A 24,198-nucleotide genomic window follows, 5' to 3' on the forward strand; every position below is an offset into this window, starting at 1 on the left:
GGATAACACTGCAAGGCTCATTAAAAGGGAAACATTTTGCTACACTACTATCGCTCACACTTATTTAACCCTTGTGCAGTCTTCCCGTCAACCTTTCGACGTATTTGTTTGTTTTCGCTTTTTCCAACGTTTTAAATTGTAAAGTTTTTCTGATATAAAACAAAAATTGAAACTGGGTCAATTTGACCCTAAGTCAACAGAAAAACATGATGAAGTGCATTAGTAAAAATTAGGTGCCTGTACTTTACTTGAACAGCCTTTTCCATTGCCTGCCACAAATATATTTCCACATTTCAGGGCACGACATTGTACTTTTTACTCTTGTACATTCATTTGATGTCTTCAGTTACTTTACAAAGATGCAGTGGTGCATATTCAATTTACTAAGATGATATTACACTGTTAAAAACCCCACCTTGACCAACTACACTAACAGTTAACAGTAACCTAATAATATATCATAGTATTACCCTCACAGGGGGCATTTTATGCATTAAGTACAAATTTACTTTTACTTTTAAGGGGTATTTTTACATGATAACTACTTTAACTTACTTTAAAGGATGAGAATATTCCTGCTGCTCATGGATACAATGGTGGTGATTGTGTTTTTTACAGTGCAAACTCCCTCCCTCACACACACACACACACACACACACACACACACACACACACACAAAAAAACAGCACAATAACCCCTCCACCACCACCAACAGTGTTTCTCCGAAGCACGTCAGAGGCAGCTGGCTATGAATCAAGGTGCCTCTAGTGGGGTGAAGAAAACACTTCTTGAGGAAACAGCTAGGGGACAGTGTGGGTCTCCTGACTCTGGACTGACACTCCCACACACAGGCACACATATCCCGGAAAGCTTCAAGTCCACAGAGTGCTGCAGGTAAACCACCAGGTACTGTATGCAGACTTTAATCCATTTCTCTACTCGCTTCAGCCTGCGCTGTTGGTTCTTCTAAAACAATAAAGTAAGCAGGAAGAGGGGGCAACTCAGTGTTGAAGTTAAGAGGCATGCGTTTGTTTTTGAAGTGGAAAAAGCGGTTGAAACCAGCCCCGGATGAGACTTTATCTCTGTGACTGTTTGCGTGGGACGGTGTATGCATATTTAATCGATGAGTGGGCAGCAATAATTCAGAGCACTGGCTCAGCAAGTGGGCAAGTAAAGCAGGAGGATAGTAGCGGATCAAAAGAGAGGGCTTTTTGGTGACAAGTTTGCATTTGATCAGCTGGACTCATCCCTTGATGTTGTGCTTCTGGGGGGCTGGAAGAAGACTGCACACTAAATGATTACAGCTGCTATTGTTTTGATGGCCAGTCTCTGTTTGTAATGTGAAAAATGATGGGAAAAGTAAGCCATGACTATTGAACAATAGAAAACAATGGAAACAGGGTTACATGCCTGTATAGCTTAAGTATAGAAAATCCTTCCTTTTCTCGACATTTATTGACTTCTACTTTATGAATTATTTCTCAATGCAAAGACAGGGAGTCAGTGTGACAGGCAGGGACAGTCCAGACACTCATATACAAAGCCAGCACGTTTCTGTCTGCAGCAGCCGAGCGGCGCTGAGCACCACCTCCAGCAGCAGCAGCAGATCGAGGAGGGTTTTGGTTCACAGCTGAAAGACCGACGACGCATTTGAACAGCGGCAGGCTCGAGAGCAGTCAATGATAATGGCTCACTGGCTGGTTACCGGTTGCCGGTCGCTGGTTTCCGGTGGCTCGGGGGACCGTCGAGGCTTTTGAATGAGCGGAGGTGTCGCTGGAGCGCTGTCCGAGGTGCTGAAAAGCCGCCGACAGACTGGCCGCTGTCTCTTTTTTTTTTCCAGTCGAGACGATACGCATGAACTGACGTGAACGCCGAGCAGCACAACAACGGGCACAGCAGTTCGGCGGCTAACACAGCAACCCCGGCCAGGGTAAATGGGACCGCACGTCGCCCGAGCGTTAGAAAGATGGAGAGATTTATTTTCCTGCTCGTCCTCAGCTGTCTCTGCGCCTCTCGAGTCACAGCGGGTAAGTTTCTGTTTATGTGCAATTAGAGAAATGTTTCCGTGCATTTTTGGGGGGCAGAAGCTCACAGAGTGCTATTTTATTGCCTAATTAAAAAGGAACCGTGGAGGGGATTGCAGAGGCATGTGTGGAAAATGCTGCTGTCTTACATGGAGCTGTATTGTACAGGCTTTAGATTTTAACCGGCAAGACATTGCGTACAGTCGATTGTTTTTGTGGACGGACTGACTGACTGTCTGTGTTTGCAGGCTACTAGAGGCATTTCCGTGTTGTCATCTAAGGAAACATGATTCGAACAATTCACATCTGTCATGTTGATTGATTAAGATTAGAGGGGCTGAATTGCTCTGTAACAAACTATGTTTTTGTCTGTCTCTTAAAGCACAATGTGTGTGTGTGTGTGTGTGTGTGTGTGTGTGTGTGTGTGTGTGTGTGTGTGTGTGTGTGTGTGTGTGTTGAATTTAATTTCTTGCAGGTAAGCAAACTGAACACTTTGACACACACACACACACACACACACACACACACACACACACACACACACACACACACACACACACACACACACACACACACACACACACACGGCTCAATGTTGACCTGAGCTGTCTATTAACACTGTCAGTGTGAATATTAGAATATTGCATGTGTTGACCATTGATCATTGCTAGACATGTTAATCAATAGAATCCAAAATGTGACTGGACTGAGCCATTGGAAACACATGATTGGATTACTGGGGAGCTTTTGCAACTATTAAGGTGCATAAAACCATCGCACCTCTACAGTGACGTCATGACACTCACACATTCACATATCATCCATTCTCAATGAACTGATCATCTGGGGGTTGGTTGTGTGTGTGTGTGTGTATATGTGTTGATGACCAACATATACTGTACAAGTGCATCTATAAAACACGCTTTTTACAGCACAAACCACACACACACACACACACACACACACACACACACACACACACACACACACACACTGTGCCCGCTTACTGCTATGGAGTGCCACACTCATGCCATCAAAATGCCTCTGGTTTGGTTTGCTTGGCATCCTCCCACTGCTCAGTCTTCGCACTGTCGATGGATCACTGTGCTGCACACACACACACACACACACACACACACACACACACACACACACACACACACACACACACACACACACACACACACACACACACACACACACACACACTTTAGCCCCTTAGCATTTCACTGGTAGGCTGTGAGATGTTTGTAATGGATGTTGGCACTGGCACATTTTGATTGGATGTGCTTCACTATAGCAGCACTTGAGAATATAGCTTTTTTTTTGGCAAGATAGTCTTAATTTTTGCTTGCTTCAGCTCAGAATACAAAAGAAACAGGATAATAAAGGATATTAAAGGCTGCAAATCACTCAGTGTGCTCCAGTCCTTTTTTCCTGTGAAAATAGACATGCAATGCCCACAGAAAAGTGCTAAGAAAAAAGTTACCATCTACTATTCCATGACAACCAAGTAAACTTCGTCTGCTGATGATGTCATGTAAAATGATCTGAAGCTCCAGAACAGCTACTAAATAAACCTGCTGCCCAGTGAGTCCAAATGTTTACGTGGCTGCTTCAGAAACTTGCAGACTGGAGTGTAACTGCATTACTTTTAGAATCAGAATTCAAATCCATTCAAGTTTTTGTCTCCCAGTTTATTTTGAGACTCAGTCAGACACCAGCACCAAGAAAAGCAGGCCAGATCAATGTCGAGGCGGAGAGGTCGACTGGTAGGAGTGAGCGGGCACTATAAAATGTACACTACGGTGACGTCTTTACTGTGTCTATGTTTATAGTGACTCATAAACAATCAGTTGGTCCCGGAAAGGAAAGCTAATGTTTCCATTTAAAATGTAAATTGACTCTCTAACACATTCATCCAAATGAGGCCGTAAATCCTTGCAGGCAATTTTCCCCAGTCCCTAACAGTTCTGAGTTTGGAGAATGAAATAAAAAAAGAAAAGAAAATCAATGAATCAATCAACAAATTGAACAGTGATGCAAGCAGTGGAAAGGCTCCAGGGCTTTCAAGAGCTCAGAGCTTTAATGCTGGAAAAAAATCTAGGAACAATTTGGCAACCACCTGCCAGGTGATAAATTAGTACCAGTATATTATGTGTCAAGTGCTAAGTATGTAGCATCCACAGAGAGGAGTTACAGACCTCAGCTGTCAGTGCCAAAGTTGGTAAAAGCTACCCATCTTCTCCTCACCAAATTACCATCAAAAGAGAATCAGACTTACACTGTGAATATTTCTGAGCAGACAGCCCTCCGGTCAGAGAGATGCAGAAAAAGACTAAATCAAAATGGATGTGGTTTCATAAGAATCTCTATGTCATTTGTCACACACACACAGTCATTTCTCAAACACATTACAAATACTTGTTTATGCTTTGAGGATTGTTTTGTAGACACAGCACAGTGCATTATTCATTAAAAACAAAGCCTCCGGGTCGCTTATGTTATTGTTTCCAGGCGGCAGCTTTGCATGAAACGAGATGAGCGAAAGTCACTGAAACCAAAGTTCGTCATCAGTGTCAGAGGATAAGCAGACAGTGTGCAGGGCTCGTGTTCACGGTCCAACACTGAAACAATGATGTCCTTAGCTTTACCGTGCACATTAGAAACATCATCAGATGTGTCTTGTGGTGTCTTTTAAATCCTCTAAATGCAACGCTGCTCTCCTGATTTTCTTCAAATGTGTGTCCTTTAGACCTACTGGGTATCTGGGGCAGCCTCCTCATTGGAGGGAATCATTACTGTTCCCTCTGAATAGCCACTTTAACAGGGCCCGGAAAGGATGGGAGGTGTGTGTGTGTGTGTGTGTGTGTGTGTGTGTGTGTGTGAGAGAGAGGGAGTTTGCACTGTAACAAACACAATCACCACCAATGTATCCATGAGCAGCAGGAATATTCTCATCCTTTACTTGAGTTAAAGTAGTTATGTAAAAATACCCTTTTACAACTAAAAGTAAATGTGTACTTAATGCATAAAATGCCCCCTGTGAGGGTTATACTATGATATATTATATTATTAGGTTACTGTTGTAGACATATGTATGTGTAATTAGTGTAGTTGGTCAAGGTGCAGCTGTTTTTAACAGTATCATATCATCTTAGTGAATTGAATATGCACCACTGCATCTTTGTAAAGTAACTGAAGACATCGAAGAGACGTGGGGGAAGCAGAATTGTGTGTGTGTGATTATTGGTTCATTAGTTTCCCTGTAATTGTCTGAGCACAATTAGCTGTTTGTAATTATTAGTTGTTTGTCATCTTGTGTACAACCTTTTTTTTCCCAGAAGCTTATCAGAGTGAGTGTATCACAGTCACTGCGCTAATTTCTTACAGATATGTTGCATCAGATTCAGGGGCTCTGGCCGGTCAAAACCTTATTATGTTGCAATTGCATGTAACAATGCTAAAGCTACAGTGTGCTTTTTGACTTTTGCAGTGCTATTTATTACCATATTACTTTCAAGAAGACATAAATAGACATTGGCAAGCTGCCACTACAGTTAACTTGAGTTTCCAGGATGCAGTTGGCAAACACAGTAAGGAAGGCTCCACCAGTCCATCTCATCCACTCTTAGTAGCAAAGCACGTGATGACAGCTCTTTGTTACTCCTTTACTACACAATGAGTGGGCCTGTTTTTTTCAAAATGTACAAAGAATGAATTGATTCAGTTTTTATTATTGTATCATGCAAAGACACCACAAAATCATGTAAGCCAGATCCAAAGTGCTGCCTGTACATTTTAAAACAATGCTACAAAAAGTTGAAAAATAAAGAATCATTTTCAAAGGTCAGATTTTCTTGGTGATTTTCATTTGGTGTGGTTTGTTTTTTTGGCTGCATGCAAACAGGTATTTCTGGTATGCAAGTTGTAGAGCTTTGTGTAAATACAGAACACGTTTTAGGTTGTTTTAGGTTAGTTTAAGGTAAAGCCAGAACTACTTTATAAGCTTGACTTTACTGCTGGTGTATTTCTGGAACACAGAATTAGGGCTGGAGGACAAAAAGAGAAAGAACAATGTTTGTCCGTCCTCTCCCATAGCTTGTTGCCATGTCAAAGCTGCCCAGATAATCTTCCTTTATCTTTCCCTCACCCAGTCACGTTTTAATTCTCACCCAACAAGCTGAATTCAACAGCAGTAAATGCCAGTATTTCTGAGTGTTTGTATCAACAGATTACTGCTGCTGCTTCACCTCATCAGCCTCTTCTTTGTTTTAAAAATCCTCTCGGAGTTCCTCTTTCAGAGCTCACCGACGGCTTAGTGAGACACAGATGAATAGAGCGATGGCCTCGTGGCTGATAGTGAGGGCTAGGGATAGACCGATTATCGGGCCGTTTGCAGATCATCTGTATCAACATTTTATTTGCCTGATAACCAATAAAGTTAATGAATTAAAAAGTGCGTTTCTTTGGCAACTCTGTGTCCGTCCCTCTGCTTCGGTTTCTCTCACCACTGACTTAATGTCCCACCTACAACACTATCTGACTATCTTTTACTGTGAATTGTGTTGAAAGATTCCAACCCTAATGAGTGGCACATAACGTGAAGTAACATGGCATCCCAGACAAGCGGACAAGCCTTAATGTTGAGCCCTGTCACATATTTAAAGATTGTAAAAACTGATTATTTTCCAATTCATGGCACGTTTTGTATTTTTTTATTTTGAATGCGTTCTGCAGAGAAGGCGGCAGGCGTGTCTTGCTTAGGCGGCTGCCTAAGCTGCAAAGTGCTGTGGGAAACCCTGACTATGGCTAAGACCAAACGGCAGGAGCTAGCAACACAAAGAAAATAATTTAGATTTGAATCTTTTTCTCCTCAGAAAATGTTTTCAATGTCATTTTACTTGGAAGCTTTTCTTTAACTATGTAACCATGGCTCTTTTTTTGCTGAAAATAGAATAAAACAAGTATTAGAGGACAGATTGGTGCGATCATCTGGACACCGGGCCTGTGGGAGAAAGACACTGCGATGCCAAAAAGACTGACGTGGTAGCGGCAGCTCGCTGACACAGTCTGTGGTCTGTACAGAGTCACGTCTGAATGCATGGAGGGGGTGGGGGGGGGGGGGGGGTTGGAGCAGCCATTGGAGGGAATGAGCATGCCATGAATGTACATGTAAAAGGCGTTTGTGGCATATTCTGCGTCACAGACTCATTAGTAATTATTTGTGATTCTTGAAGTCTCGTTTATCAAAGCATGTGTAAAACAAGTTATAAATGTGTGCGTAGGGATTTGTCCGTACGATCAAGAAAATTGGCATTTATCAAATATGAGTCCTCACACCTTTACACAATGAACAATGAGGTTTGAGGCAGGCTCGTTTACACACACACACACACACACACACACACACACAGGCTCCCAGAATATCATACATGGTCAGCATGTATACAATCAGTTATTACAGTATGCACAAATGAGGTGCGGATGAAATGCTGTTCTGGCTGTTAGTTCCCTAAATATACTGTGTAAAGGCAATCTTTCACACTCGTATTGTTTCGCAGCTAAAAAAAATCGTTGTAGTTTTAAATGAAATGTAGCTAAACCAAGCTGTATCGTTCCACACATTCACAAGTAACTTGTCTAAAGATACTCTATACAAATACTGTAAAGACACAGCATGGGGAAAGGTGAAAATAAAAAATAAAAACAATTTTTGCAATTTAGAGATTATGGATTTGATTAATTTTAAATTGCTTCTTAATTGTTGCATTTGTTTTAACAGTTTGACAGAAAATATACCTCTTTTAGTTGAAATGAATGTTGCATAACGCCTTTCTAGCAAGTTTATTTGTATAGCACAATTTAAGTACAGGGGAAATTGAGTGTGCTGCAGCAGCCCAGCAGAGCATAAAAATAATGTTTTTACTTGACACTAGGCAGTCAAATCCTGTGGGGGGTTTTGTGTTGTCTCTCTCTCTCACACACACACACACACACACACACACACACACACACACACACACACACACACACACACACACACACACACACACACACACACACACACACATTCATTTGTCTCTTCTTACAAAACTTTTCTCGCCTGTTCCAGAAGTTGTGTCTGACACATAAAACATTTTTTATGTTGTGTTAATGTAAATGTGACAGTTAAGGTGTAAACGTGTGTGATTTTCAGCCAAGTCAGTTTCCCATGATCAACCTTTGTGCCTGGAGCTGCGAGTCTGGCTTTGGGTGGGGGGGCCTCAATCCTCAGTCGGGGGCCTTGTGTGTTTTTCTCAGAGGAAAACTACCAAGAGAGGGACACAGATGAGAGACAATGAAGTTATGCAAAGTGGAGAAAGTGCTAGCGTTAGAGCCACAGGAGAGAACGACGAACCCAGAGAAAGACGGGGAGAACACTAGTGGCAAAAAGAAAGCATGACACATGGAGGAATCAGAGAGAAACTATTATTCATGTTCTCCCCCTCCACCTGCTTGTGACATCAATCCTACCAGGCAGGCAGCTACTGTAGGCGTTACTTTACCAGCTGTGCCCGACTCCACAGAAAGAGAGAAGCTACAGTAAGACTGGAGGGAAAGCTAATATCATGGCCTTATATCAGGCTGTGGGTTCCGTTACTGGCAGTGTTCATGTCAAATAATCAACCTCATGGCACTCCTTTGCCTTTTTGAATTGGCAGGTATTCTCTCTGCACACAATGCTGCATTGGTTTTCATACCCTGCCTTTTGACATTTAATTAGAGAAAAGTGTGTGTGTGTGTGTGTGTGTGTGTGTGTGTGTGTGTGTGTGTGGATGGAAAGAGAGGGAGAAAGATTCTGTTTTGCAATCCCACTCTCCCCACCTCAACATTCTCGGCCAGCGGGGTTGAAAAAAAATTGATTTCCTGTTTGTAGATAACTCATTTCTCGGGGGACAAAAAGACCCTTAGGTGTGATTATTTGACTGTGTCACAGGGCAGACAGACCACAGACAATGCACAGACTCTGTCCCTTGGATCGATGGATGCACGCATGCAGAAAACACACACAGAGAGCCTCCTAAACACACACACACACAAGTGCTCTGTGGCCCTTAAAGGAAGACATCGTAAATTCATCCACAATTAAAATCTATAGACGGACAAAAATCTAGCCTCAAAACAATTCCACATATAAGCTGCACATCTGCTTGCACTGAAAACCAGCTGATCAGCAGCCAGTGTGTGAGCAGCATGGGGCTAATCAATATTACCCGAGTGAGTCACAGCAAGGCTACCATTTCCCCTTTTCACCCACCATCTTTATCCCGATTCCCATTGAAGTATCAGCTACAGGCAGAGAGCTTTTACACACCAGGCTATGGAGGAGCTGCCAAAAAGCCCCGGTGAAGTAGCTGTACAGAAATATAGCGGGGAGCGTTGGCGAGACGGACAGAGATAAAAAAGAAAGAGAGAATAACAGATAGACGGTGCAGTTTTGTGTGAGGGGGAGGCTAGCACCAAGTGTCCATTACAGTCGGAAAAAAAAATAGGTGTTGAAAGCAAAAGTGAATAGATGAGGTAATACAGGAATCCTTGCGAGTTGGATTTGCTCTGATAAGGAGGTGGTGAATACAGATCCAAAAGCTCTTGTATGAAACAAACGGCGGGACAAAGAAGAAGAAAAGAGGCTATCCATTAGAGGAGCTCCCTTTTGTGGTTTCTGCAACACTTCAAGCAGTCCTATGGAAAAAATGGTGGAACGGGTTTGAAACCGGAGGAAGTTTCTTAAGAAAATGGCATTACGGCAATTGTAAAACGGGACGCAGTGTTACAGTGTGGCTCCGATGCGTACAAAGCACTTCTGTATTATTCACCAGATGTTTTAGCTTATAAATGAGACACATTAACGCCTCATGTTTGTGTCACACTGTGATCCTCCTAACTTCTGAACGTGTTTGTGTTCACCCACAAGAACGAGACCACGTGTCAAGGTCTCCTCAGACACAATGCCGGGGCAAACTCCAGATTAGTACAAAACCCTGATGGCTCTATAAACTATGGACGAGGGGGAGCTAGCGTCGCCGGCAGCTCTATGTGCGCTAACCTCCTAGAGCGTAGCGCGACCGCCGCTCACACAAGCTCTGAGAGCATGTTAGCGGGGAAAACAAGCGTCAAGCAATGCCCGCTAATCAACACGTGTCAATTTATAGCCGCTAACTCCCCCGTGACCTCACGCTTTCTAGCCATTATGGCTGCAGCACAAAGTTGTATGTCTTCCCCCTACCAACGTGTTCCTTCAAATGCATAATAATTCCCTTTCATCTTCCATACAAACTGGCTTGTTTACTTGCTATTAGCCGTGAAAAGAGCTAAAGTGGTAGAAGATGCTAAACATGAATTATTAGCTGCACAGTGATCCCCTACGGGATTCAAATAAAAGAGCAGGAAGTACACGAGGCCTGTGCTTGTTTCTAAAATACCAGGTAACAGTGAAATATAATTTAGCTAACAGGCAGTTTCCAAGTTAGTTTACAAGCTGACAGGCTGATTCATTGGCATCCCGGAGAGCAGAGCCAGCCCAGAGGCCTGACTCTTAATAATACATTTCTAACTATTGCATAGCTGTAATAATTTGGAACAAGTCAGTTATATCTCCCCACAGCGGCAGATGGAGGCTGGAACACCACCATGCTCGCTCTCGTGATCTCTTAGTCTCAGATAAGCCCCTGCTGTCTGCTCAGGTGTCCTACTGAATCAGACGGCTCAGAGCAGGTGCACTCCTAGACTGCACATTCAAAGATTTACTCACAACCACAGTGGAGTTGCAGTTGGGCAGCTTGACCAAATTATACACAATTAAAGAGGCCTTTTCCCCCAGCAGACATTTGGACTTGTCATAGTAGGACAATGGCTCTGTTCTGTGTCCCAGTAAGCTGAAGCAACAATAACTGTATTATTTAGACATACACTTTCCCAACTCTGGCCTATATTAAACCTTTCTTCCCAATTTCGGGGTTCACATTCACATTCCACATGTTCGGTTGTGTAGTATGATATACAATAACAAAGTGTTTTTGAGCATTAACACATGTAAACATGTTCTAGTAGAAACACTAAATACAAGTATGAACCTGAAAATTAGCATAATAAGTCACCTTTAAAAAAGGTTTTAAATTGTTTTTGCACCACTAAAAAGGACAATATGAACTAAAAGGGTGAGTTCTACATGTTCACCTCACTTTAAGGTCCAATCTTGTAAAAGAGGCCCTGTATCAAAAACTAGGTTTAATACCTTTATTATTTCAAGCGTGATTATGCTCACATAGTGTATAATCCTAAATTGACAGATCTTTCATAAAATTACCAAACACTCGCAAATACACAGCAAACCTGACGTGGGGTAGTACGCCTGCCGTACTGAGGAACCAGTTGTTTTGTCAAGATTTAGACAAACTTTAATGAGGCTGCCATGTATGGCCTTGTTGTATGCTCTTGACCTGATGATTATTTAAAAGGCAAAAGTAGAGAGATAGGCTCAATCCACCAGCCAAGCCACAGCTCAATCTTGCCCTGGGGCCCCCTGGTGTGTTAATCCATCCTTTCCTAATCTCCTTATCCCTGGTATTAATGTACAATCTCTATCTATTATCTGGATAATGACATCTGATCACACTTTGCATTTACACCTGATATTGATAAGCGTTCTTGTTATCTCGATCCTGCCCACATTGTGATTAGATCTCACTATGCAAAGCATGTCGGCGGGACGTCCTGCGGATGCTGCTTCTGACTGTTAGCGTTCTGCCTACATTTGCACCGTGCATTACCATTTTGTATCTTATCCAGATAAGATATTTAGAAACAGATTACATGTTAATACCAGGTGTACATGTGGTCCCTTTATACAAGATGATTGTTAGAGCGAAAACTAATTCCACAGACATCAAACAGGAAACCTCAGCATTAAAAATCAGAAACAAGGTGATTTGCACATACAAGGAATTGTTCTTGGTGTTTTGATGCATAGCCATACAGTTTAAAAGTCAAGAATAACAGAAAATAAAAAAAATTTACAATTTAAAATATGAACAAATAGAAAGAAATACATACAAATGTATGTTTTGAAGTGGAAGAGCTATACATTTTTTTGCAGGAAGGTGCAAAATATTGACCAGGGTATGTGCGAAAGTTCACAGTAGGCAGTATAAAGTACAACAATATGTGCATGTGGGGAGATATTCTTCCATTATTTATTGATTGTTCTCTATTTTTAAATAGTTTGATATATGCGATTATGTGTGAATATATGTGTGAATGCACCGTCAGGATTGCTACTTCATTTTGTTGTACTGTCCACTGAAAATAAAGGAATTAAATTCTATTCTTTAGTATTATTAGTAATTATATTTAGTATCTATTCTAGTCTTTATAGCAAACTATGATCTCCACATCATCTCATGTTACCTGCAACATTTCCCTATATAAATCTATAAATCAAGTCAGAAAATCACTACCTTAAAAGAACAAACTGAGAAGACATCCAGAGGAGTTAGGAGGAAGGGATGGCAGCAGGCCTGGAGGAGGAGGAGGAGGAGGAGGAGGAGGAGGAGGAGGAGGAGGAGGAGGAGTGATCTTGTCTTTCTGAGGTCAGAGATGTGAGAACCTTCATTAGATAATGATGGGTTTAATGGACCAGTAGTGTACACCGTCCGTGTGTGTGTGTGTGTGTGTGTGTGTGTGTGTGTGTGTGTGTGTGTGTGTGTGTGTGTGTGTGTGTGTGTGTGTGTGTGTGTGTGTGTGTGTGTGTGTGTGTAACAGCTCGGCTTCCTCTCCTTGACTGTATACAGTCACTCCCTGTGTGTTCTCTAATGAACGGTGATGCTAAGGAGCTGTCACCCTTCACACGCCTCAGCATGGGATACACAACTAGCTGTCACTCCGATCATTATTTGGCTAATAAAAAACACACACACACACACACACACACACACACACACACACACACACACACACACACACACACACACACACACACACACACACACACACACACACACACACACACACACACACCATGGCTCAAAGTCACCCCCATCTCTCAGGGTGAGGCAGACTGTGTGCCACCGTGATGAGTGAGAGTTTATGAAGACATCTGTCTGGTGTTTCATTAGAGCTGACTCTCATGTCATGAGGATATTTAAGGCCCGCAGTCATGGCCAATGTCCGCTCTTGTTGTCCCACAGCGTAGCGCGGCCATACGGAGGGGAGGAGACGGACAAAGACAAACAAAAAGCGACCGGAAACTGTAGGACGTGAGGACAATCTAAGAGATGGTTTAACTTTGTTTTGCAGAAAGCTAAGGAGAAATAACAAGGACAACGTTTGTTTTTCTCTCTCTACCTTGTCCCAATCTATATGTAATAATCTCTTTTAACATTTGTCTCTCATTTAATCTTAGCGTCTCAGACAGATCAAGGTCTGTTTTCCAGGAGAGACTTGAAAACCCAATAATTCACTTACGCATGGCAACAGGCAGTCAGCTATACAATCAAGCAAGGGGAAAACAAAAGAAATGCGACACTCTGCTACATTATTCAAAGTTACAGACATTAATGAAAACATGAGGTATCATTACGTTAAGATCATCCGGTGGGAAACGAAAGTCTAATTTCTTTTCTGCTTTGCGGCAGGCTGCTCTGTTCTAAGGAGCAAAGAGAAAGGACTCTTACTAATTTTAGAAATATAGAGGCTTTATTAAAAGCTAACCATCACTGGGCAAAATTATGGACACAAGGGATGAGGTACAGCGCTTCACAAGTAGCCTTGACATTGATGTCAGGCGATTATTGAGAAGAGAGACGGGTAGCAGCTTGGTTCTATTATCACGTCTGGAAGATGACATTTTGTGTTCTATTGGTGTAGTTTACGAGAGTCATGTTGAAAGTCAAAATCAGCTTTCATTTTCTGCAGTTCAATGAACTAGTCACGAGGAGTACTTCTAATATGAGCCTGAGAAAATAACCCCAGGGTTATCTCTGACTGACATGTACCTGTTGAATTATGGGGAGTGTAGGATCCTGTGTTTTTTTTTTTTAGCTTGACCCATACTAAGGATTACTGGTGCTTTCACACCAAACCTGTAGGGAGCAGTTCTGGTGTGTTTGCCCATTTGCCCTTTTGGTCAGTCAGCCTCTAGCGTTGCCAAAACAGGAGAAGTAGTAAGCCCCGTCAGCAGCTCCCTCCAAAACATAAGCTGCTTACTTGCTAGCAGTCTGTATGACTTAATGGTTACTCCTCTTGGTTCAGTTGTTATAAATCTGTGTGAACATTAATTGGACCAGAACTAAAAAGACTAGTGTATCATTTTTGCTCCTTGGTCCGGAACAAATAAACTAAACTAAAAGCGAAATAAAAAAAGAAGTTGGGACGTCTTAGCCTCTGCTGCGCTGATATTTGATCATTCTTATCTATTTACTATTTTTGCCTGGTTCTCACAAGTCTCCCAACCTTATGGAAGTACAATAGTAGACCCCTCTTAGGTATGGTTCTTGTTAGAGGAGAAAGACAACATAGATATTTGCAATTTTGTAAAAAAACGTTTTCGCATGTGCAAACAAAGCAACAGCCTGTGTCAGAGACCGAAATGAATGTAGTCCCTGCAGGGGCATTAGGGGCTAAATGTTAACAGTCACTGTGTGTTTTTGAGAGCGGCGTTAGTGCATGACAGAGAGAAAGTCAGTGAGAGAGGACTAACCGAGAGATAATGAGTTTGATTTGTGAATTCTTCAGTCGCATCAGCACCCTCCGCCCAAGTCACGCTTTTTTTGGTAAACCCGTAAACAAAAGCAAAGACACGTTAAACATCAGAGTCCCCGCTGATGAAGAGAGGCAGCAGGTCTCCCATCCTGTCATCTACTGTTCGTCAGGCCATTCATCAAAACGTCAGCAGCAGGCGAGTGGAAATGTAACACAGAGGCCTGCTCGGATATGGTGTGCTGATTTTTGAACATGTCAGTGTGTATACAAGTGCTACCAGCTGTGTGATTTGTACGCGTCGAAGGGCAAGTGAGCGTTAACCTATTCAATAACTCAATGACTGCATTCGCGGGGTAAATTAGATTTATATCCCATTAAAGACAGAAGAGCGGCGTCACCGGTGAGTGACCACTTCTCCTCGCCCCTATTCATCTCTCTCAGTTCTGCTTCACGTTACAAATATCAATCAATCCCAAAAGGCCTCTGTGATTTATAAGAACTGATGTCTGCTAGCCTGGCTCTGTCCAAACAAAATCTCCCTAACAGCATCTCTAAAGCGCACCGATTAACACGTTATGTGAATTGTTTGTTCAATCCATACAAAAACCAACTGAGGTAAGGACAGAGCCAGGCTAGCTGTTCCCTCTCATTAGCATACAGACATTAGAGTGGTATCAATATCTTTTCATCTAACAATCTGCAATAAAGCAAAGTGCATACATAAAATAAGCATACATAACATTGAAATACATAAACTGAACAATAAAACTAAATTGAGAATGTGCTGATTTCGACATTTAGATAAAAAGAAAATGGCTCAACTTGGTTGGACAATCTTCAGACACCTTAGCTGGCCACAAATCCTAATTTACATACAGCTGATTTTATTGAGCGCGGGATTGTTTTCTGGCCTTTATTTTAGAAAAATCTGCATTTTCAGGAGCAGCAATTCAGACCTCCGACAGTTCACAGTGTTAACGGAATTTAATTAGCCCCTCAGGCATTAAATACATCTAAATGAAAACAAAGACTTTTTGAGTCATAACTGATTAGATATACATGAAATGGTGATCTATTTATAGCTCCATGGTGCCTACTGGCATGTTTTTGTGTCATAACATATGGAGACACAATATATTGTTACACCTCTGCTGCAGGGCAATGATGTCAATGAACTTTTAAGTTCTTTGAAATTATGGTGACCCTTCAAATTAGTTTAATGAGAAAGGAAAACGTACAGGATATGAGAAACAGTGTGAGAGAAAAATCCATTCCACTCTTATGAAGCAAACTGATGTGCCGGCACTTGGTTCATCTGGTCTGCACACGCTCATTTAAGACTGTATCCATTAGGTATGTGTGTGAGTGCATGCGTGCCTGCGTGCATGCGTGCGCGTGTGTTATGCAGACTAGAACAACAATTAAGAGTCTTATTCAGCGGCAGCTGAGGCCATCAAAGTGCATGTGGACTCACAAACAGAGACACACAATCTTACACTTAAATATTTAATGAAACCAAGTCACTATTGTCAAATGTTGTAGCCTTGAGCCTGTGTTCTGTTTACATTTAATCATACTTGTATTTCATTCGGTTTCAGAACTTCGCAAAATCTTTCAAAATACTGAAACAGATCAGTGGGTACTTCAGCAGTAGCATTTAATGAGGACTTCCTGTTGTCATTATGTTCAGCTACTGTATGAACACACTGTTTTAATGAGAGAAAGATTTTGGTATGTGCTAAGAGTTTTTATTTTATTTCTTTTCTATATGTATTCTAGCATCAGTATTGTTGTTTGTACATAACAAATACACTATAAGTTGTATTGTGTCTGGTATTAAAACCGTATCCGTATCTTTGAAATACTGCAGCAATGTTCACATGGGGTTTTGGGGGGACTAAATCTAGGGCAGAATTTGGAGTTTTTCCTCACAAAGTTGTTTGGTGTTAAAATAGGAATCTCAGTAGCCATTAGGTAAGCTCAGACTAGGGATGTAACGATTACCGGTGTAACGGTAAACCACGATTAAAAATGTTGACGATAACAATTACCGTTTTCAATTAAAATATCATTATTATCACGGTGGATTACCACGGCGTGGAAACCGTGTGTTTAATCCTTCCCAGCTTCATCCGAGTCTCCTGAAGTTGCCGCGCGGGCGCACTGCGTCACCTAAAACGTGCGTTTCTTTTATCAAGTTTGGCCTATATTTTTGTAATATAATAAACACCGTTTGAAACTATTTCAGCTTGTGTAGGCCTATCAGTGCTTTCTGAACATATTGAACACACTACACAATACCGCGATAATACCGAAAACCGTGAAAACTTTGGTCACTATAACCGTGAGGTTCAATTTTCATACCGTTACATCCTTAACTCAGACCGACAGACAGACAAGGCAGACAGACAAACAAGCAGAAAGGCAGACAGACAAAAAGAAAATGATGAATCCATAGTGCAATACAGAAAGATTCAAAATAAATCTCATTGACATAGTCATGGTTGGTTGACCTCTTGTTAGTTCATGGTCAAATTGATCTGAGCTGCTCTGTCTTTAAGACTTAAGTATCTCCCCATCATTAAAACTGTTATTAGAAATCCATGCATGCAATACTGAAAAGAAAAGTGTTGAATGTCGGAGGTGTGTGCTGAATGTCAAAAAGTTTAGAAGAGCCATGCTAGCAGCTCTGAGAGGAAGCAACTGTGCGTTGGGCTAACCACTGTAACACTGAGGAATTGTTTAGTGTTTCTATACTCTATTCAATGATTCCACCTTACATAATGGATTCAGCTGAGAAATTTATTCACACCACTGAATTTGGCTTCCTGCCATTCTAGTAGTAGTCATCTCTGCAACCGGCAGAACTTCTCATTTGTTTCATACCGCCAAAGATAAAACAAGCTTCTCTCTCTCTCTCTCTCTCTCTCTCTCTCTCTCTCTCTCTCTCTGTGTGTGTTTGCAGATAGCTTGTCGCCTCCTGTCAATGTGACCATCAAAGCGGTGAAAGCAAACTCTGCTGTGGTGACATGGGACATCCCAGAGGGAGACCCGTTTTGGCTTCGCCATCACACAGCAGGTGAGTAGCATGCATACAGTACAGACACAACTCACACATATATGTAAATGTACCAACAAGGTGGATAAACTATGCAAACACACACACACACACACACACTAATTGAATTAATCCCTGGTTGTTTGCTGCCATGTGCAGTTCTCTTTACCGTGTTGAACCTTTCCTCTGAGTCAGCGTGCATTATGGGAATTATCACAGGATTCTGGATCCTGTCGGACTGCCCTTCTGCTCTCTGACGACAGGAGACACTGACAGCTCTGTGACGTGATAAAACGTGATATTATTTGCTGCCATCGTGCTCACACAAACACACATCACTCAGGTTCACACACACACACAGACACACACACACACACACACACACACAGACATTAATCGGATTAGTTTACAAGTATGACTCCATGGACACAAACACATACACATTCACGGGAGTGGGGAGTGATGTGATTGAGAAGGACAGCTGCAGGGCCATTGTGTGTGTGTGTGTGTGTGTGTGTGTGTGTGTGGGTGTGTGTGTGTGTGTGTGTGTGTGTGTGTCTGCAGAGGAAATAGATAATAAATAGATAAATTTCACAGCAGTTGATTTTTAGGGAAATTCGCTTATTCACTTTTGGCGACATCCTGTTGTGTTCTTAAACTCCCCAACAAAGCACAGTAGGCTTTATATTTCACAATTACTGTTTTCCGTCAGAAAAGATTTCAGCATTCTGTGGACCGGATTGGGTCAGTGGTAGAGGAGGCGCACATATACTGAGAGGTGTATGCCTCGACGCAGAGGTCCAGGGTTCGAGTCCAACCTGTGACAATTTCCTGAATGTCTTCTCCCCTTTCTCACCTAGCTGTCCTATCGAATAAAGAAAAAATAATCTTAAAAAAAAAGATTGACATTCCGACTGCACTTGAAGGCCACTAAAAGGGTACTTCGAAACATCTTTGCCACAATGTCACCAGAAGGCCTCTTGAGCGGCCCTCTAGTTAGCTAAATTGTCATTCTTCTTCTGCAATTTACAGCCTAATCATATACCTCTACTGTACATGGTGGGTGGTGCCCTTTTTGTTTTCACAACCGCCCCTTAGTGAATGTATACACCACTGTTGGACAGCATGATGACGGAAGACAAAACCTCTGTCGCCCTGCCGCAAACAATGCTCACCATCCTCTCTTGTCGTACTGTGCTCAAACAGAAGAAAGACGTGCGCATGCTGCGATTCATCCAGGAAGTCAACACCACCACCCGCTCCTGTGCATTATGGGACTTGGAGGAAGAGACAGACTACATTGTGCACGTCCAGTCCATCAGCATGTCTGGGACGAGCCCGCTGAGCGAAACTTTGCGCTTCCGAACGCCGAAGGAGGCCGAGACTCAGGCCTCTAAGAGTAAAGGTAAAGTGGCACCAAGACAAAACACACACCATACACACACACACACACACGAATGCTTGCTCAGTCATCCAACATATCCACACTTAAAGGAAAAGAAAAAAACTACACAGTGTGTGCAGAGGGGACTTGGCCTTTGACAATATCTTGACTGATTTTGTCTTAAGACCAATAAAAAAAAATCAATAGACGCGCAAAGCGTGAAATGAATTTTTACAACAGAGTGCTCCCAAAGCTCGCAGCCGCTGACCACAACTCAAAATTAAAAATGCAGAGGGGGGGTCCATACTTCATTGTGTATTGATGTGCCTCTGCGGGCCTCACCCTGAATGCACCCAGCACGAGTGCACAGTAAACCAAAATCGAGAGAGGCATTCATCAGACACGAAGAGGAAGCAGTCAGACCTGCGAGGGATGGCGAATCGATGTGCTTTTGGCTGAAACCCTGCTCCATCTATCCCTACTCTCTTTCACACTCATCTCTCATGTGAGCTAAACTTCCATTCTTACTTGTGTTATGGCGGCCAGTGGGCTGGCAGAAACATATTGAATATAAATGCAATCATTGCAGAGCACTGAAGACATGTTCTTCTCACCACTGAGGCCTTATTAGCACAGGCGGTGTGGTCTGTGTGTTGGGTCTGTGAGGGAAAGATTTTACAGAAATCAATAACTGCACAGCATCCACATTTTTGTTTTCAGATTTCATCCTTTTGGGTAGTATGCACATGAGTGTTTCCTCGACGTTGCAGATATGATTCTCTCTCCTGCCGTTTGCAAAAGCCGTCAAGCCAGAACTGTGGCTCCAATTCATGCACAAAACACAGAAATAAACAGCAGTGCCTCTTAACCACAAACCCACATTCAGGCGAACAATGAGACAAGAAAACAAAAACTGTATGTAAGTTATATTGAGAGTGGTAATTCAATTTGTATAAGGGGTAGTGGCAACAGGAAAATGATACACTCCTTATAGTAAAGCTCTTAAAGTTAGACATTCACATTCTTTCAGAGAGTAGAAACATGAAGCTACTGCCGGCAGCCAGCTAACTTAGCTTAGCATAAAGACTGAAAACAAAGGGAAACTGCTAGCCTGGCTCTGTCCGTAGATTACAAAATCCACCTACCACTTCTAAAGCTCACTAATTAACAAGTTGTATCTTGTTTGTTTAATCCATACAAAAAAAACGGAGTGTAAAAAACAATAATTCCCCTTTTCTTGGCTTGGACAAGAAATAAAACAAAAAGTAGTTGTTTTTACACTTTGGTTTTTGTACGGATTAAATGGATTAATTAGTGAGCTTTAAAAAGGTGCTTATATCTATATATATATATATATATCTATATATATATATATATATATATATATATATATATATATATAGATATATATATATATATATATATATATATATTTTATATAGACCCAGGCTAGCTACTTCCAGTCTTTATGCTAAGTTACAGTAAGTTAGCCGGCTGGCCAGTAGCTTCATATACAAGCATGAGAGTAGTATGGAGGGCGACCTTCCAGTTTTTTTAAATGAGGTCGTTGAATCAAATGCAGTTGATGCCTCTATGGTAACAGCACTTCGACTCAGTTCAGGAACACACACACGCACGCACACACAAACACACACACAGCCCGTAAAGTCCCTACCCGCTGCAAAGCGAAAGAGATTTCTCCGCACTTCCACACATTTCCCACCATGAACACGTTTCACAAAGCAAGTCTCCACAGAGAGCAGGTCTGCGATTCATCACCCTTCACTCTTACACAACATCTTCACAGTTTAGCTCAACGCCACACATCCTCATTTGCATCGCCTGCTCAAGGATGTCCGTTTAATTAGCTTAGCTACATTGGAACAATGAGCTCTTCTGATGACAGATGAGCAGATTTTGTTTAAGTTGAGAAAAGCGAGACAGTGACTTGTTTAAATCTACCAGGATATGTTGGGCTTTTATACTGAAGCGCTTTATTTACATGACTTGTCGGGTTTTTTTTTCCAACTAGGTAGACGAATAACACAGGTGACGAATTGCACAGGTGATCACTAATCATTTTTACTTCTCCACTATTCTTAAGAGATTAAAATGATGATTCAATGTGGTAATACCCCCTCATCATTCTGCAAATGGATGACAACAAAAGTGTTTAATGGTTATTGGAAAGGACTGCAGCACAAAATGAGTCCAAAAGGGAAAAATAAAGTTAGTCTTTTACTGCCGATAATTGCACCGGGTAGAGAGTGTGGGAGAGACAGTCTCTCAGTACAGCCGTTGACCATTGTCCCGATACAACAGGCGAATTTCCTAGAAGAAAAGGGAGGTTTTCACCGTCCTCGCTCGACTGCTCAGCCATTCTGTTCTGCCATATCATGCTGATATTAGTAGAAAGAGCAAAAGGTTGAGTCTGAAATGCTAGACACACAAACATGGAAAATCAAGGGTAGATGGGATTCTCAGCTGATTGCCACAGTAACGGCATGTGAAACTGCCGTGACATCATCGTCAATGCGACGCTCGCTGAATCATTTCATCGGCAACATTAGGCTCATTCGAGATGAGCCAGATCTGCGCAGAATCGATCACCGGCGATCGGCGGCCAATGCATGCCGGTTAGATTTGTGTCCAACTTGATCCCGACTTGATCCCGACTTGCTCTGACGTCATGCACACGTGGGCAACGATAATCTCACGAGACCAAGGCGGCCGCAGTTCTGGGACGCAGGTAGCGCAGTTGCTTTTCACCATAGACAGTATATAATGGACCAATAGACCCCGTTGCTCTGGACGGAGACCAGTGAAGGCTATTAGAAGCAGTAGGCTCGTTGGAGATGAACTGCGCCTCGCCTGTAAAGTAGACGAGAGCAGGCGGATGATCCATAATCTCAACAGATTTAGTCTCTCTGACTTCTAAACCTAACTATCAGCCTCACAACATGTGTTCTGTACAGAATAAGCCTTTAAATCAGACAAATGGCAGTTAAAATCCCTCCGATTCAAAATCAATAAAAAGTTTATATAAACATCATCATGTTGAGTCGATTCTGCACCAATCAGCTGTTCGATCAGCTGTGAGGCCGGCGTTTCCCAGCATGCACTGGGTCCACCTGCGTCCGCCTGGCTCTTGCAGTTGGTGAAAAGCAACTGCGCTACCTGCGTCTCAGAACTGCGGCCGCCTTGGTCTCGTGAGATTATCGTGTGCATGACGTCAGAGCAAGTCGGGATCAAGTCGGACAAGAATCTAACCGGCATGCATTGGGCGGCGATTGCCGGTGATCGATTCTGCGCAGATCTGGCTCATCTCGAACGAGCCTATTGTGACGTGAGCAACGTGTCTGAAAGTTGTAAGTCTTCTCGTAGCTGTGCCGAGAGAAATCTCAATCATTCCCAATCTTACAGATACGGAGAGCGTAGGTATATGTAAGGAGATAACATGGGCACAGGCTAATTATTGCTAATTAACATGCTAGTTAACATTAGTAATTAAACCTAATGTAAGTCAAAACTGCCTTCGAGCTTCTCCTGTACTATACGGTAATTCCTCTACTGTACGACAGTAAGTCACTTGGTTATGACCCAATCGTTAGCCTATTTTTACAAAAACGTCTGCTACGGAGCCATAACGTGAGGTACAAGGTAATGAAGCCTTTTATACATTGTCGTGTTTCTTTGGAACTAAACAACGGACAAATAGAGTCTTTAAACGATTCTGATGTAAAGTTATTCACAGTAAAGTGACGTAAAAAAAAAAATGGCGGTCAGCGGAATTACTAACAGGAGGTGATGGCCAGTTAGCAACAAAATGGCGCCATAGATGGCTCGAGTTCTGAAGCGAAGCTTACCCCCTTGCTTTTCACCAACTGCAAGAGCCAGGCGGACGCAGGCGGACCCAGTGCATGCTGGGAAACGCCGGCCTCTCAGCTGATCGAACAGCTGATTGGTTCAGAATCAACTCAACATGATGATGTTTATATAAACTTTTTATTGATTTTGAATCGGAGGGATTTTAACTGCCATTTGTCTGATTTAAAGGCTTATTCTGTACAGAACACATGTTGTGAGGCTGATAGTTAGGTTTAGAAGTCAGAGAGACTAAATCTGTTGAGATTATGGATCATCTACAGTCTGTTGATAATTAAAATCAGCAACAGATCACATGTAGAGAATTTTGACAGCTACTCTGTCATAATAAAATCAACTGGAGACTGTGTAGGAGCTGATATATGGGTCTGATAACATTTTATTAAATCGGAATCGGACCACAGTGTTTGTGTCACTTCCTGTTCAGCCTGAAGGCTGCTGGAATCAGCTGGAAAACTGTCCGACTTGAGAGCGGACTTTTGTCACCGGCCCCCGGCTGCTGCCGCCTGCTCTCGTCTACTTTACAGGCGAGGCGCAGTTCATCTCCAACGAGCCTAATGTCTGCACTTTGACGATTGTAAGGCACTAGTGTACGTAGCGCACGGCGTAGTTTTGCAGGCTGCCATTTATTAAACTCTGGGGCGAGGGAATACAAAAAATGGTTATTTAGAAATGGCGGATTTCTGCAGAATGTCTTATGTCCCACGCGTGATGATTCTCTCTGACCGATCAGTGGTCTGCGGTGTTTTAACTCCACCTTCTAGTACCAGCTCAGCTTGCTCGGAACATCGACCAAGGTGGTACCAAAAAAAAAAGTACCAGGTACTATCCACAACTTCTGGTAATGGAAAAGCAAAAAAGAGCGAGTCGAGTTGAGTGGAGACGTGCCGTGAGATGCGCCATTAGTCTCCCCTTGTCTGAAGTTGTGCGCTTAAAACTTAAAAGTAAATTGAACTTTAAAGCGGTTCATTCATAAAACCTCGTTGAGCGAATGGTCAGCATGCATCAGAGGTGTTCCAGCTGACGAGTTAGCCCCAGAGAGGCCGGCTGGCAACAGTGTCAGGCGCCCTGAGATGTTGTGCTTTGATTAGTTAATACTGGGCAA

The 24,198-nt window shown here is 42.4% G+C and overlaps 1 protein-coding gene across 1 annotated transcript in view; it reads left to right on the forward strand.

Annotated features, from left to right (window-relative positions):
• Positions 1-1,834: 1,834 nt before the first annotated feature.
• The window catches only part of LOC114547006 (fibronectin type III domain-containing protein 5), a 28,684-nt gene continuing 6,320 nt past the window's right edge, over positions 1,835-24,198 (forward strand). The window contains 4 exon segments of the mRNA XM_075447407.1: positions 1,835-2,028; positions 17,732-17,810; positions 17,812-17,845; positions 19,031-19,229. Coding sequence (XP_075303522.1) covers positions 1,968-2,028; positions 17,732-17,810; positions 17,812-17,845; positions 19,031-19,229 — 373 coding nt within the window. The 5' untranslated portion in view covers positions 1,835-1,967.

Source organism: Perca flavescens, chromosome 20, assembly GCF_004354835.1.
Source record: "Perca flavescens isolate YP-PL-M2 chromosome 20, PFLA_1.0, whole genome shotgun sequence".
NCBI lineage: Eukaryota > Metazoa > Chordata > Actinopteri > Perciformes > Percidae > Perca > Perca flavescens.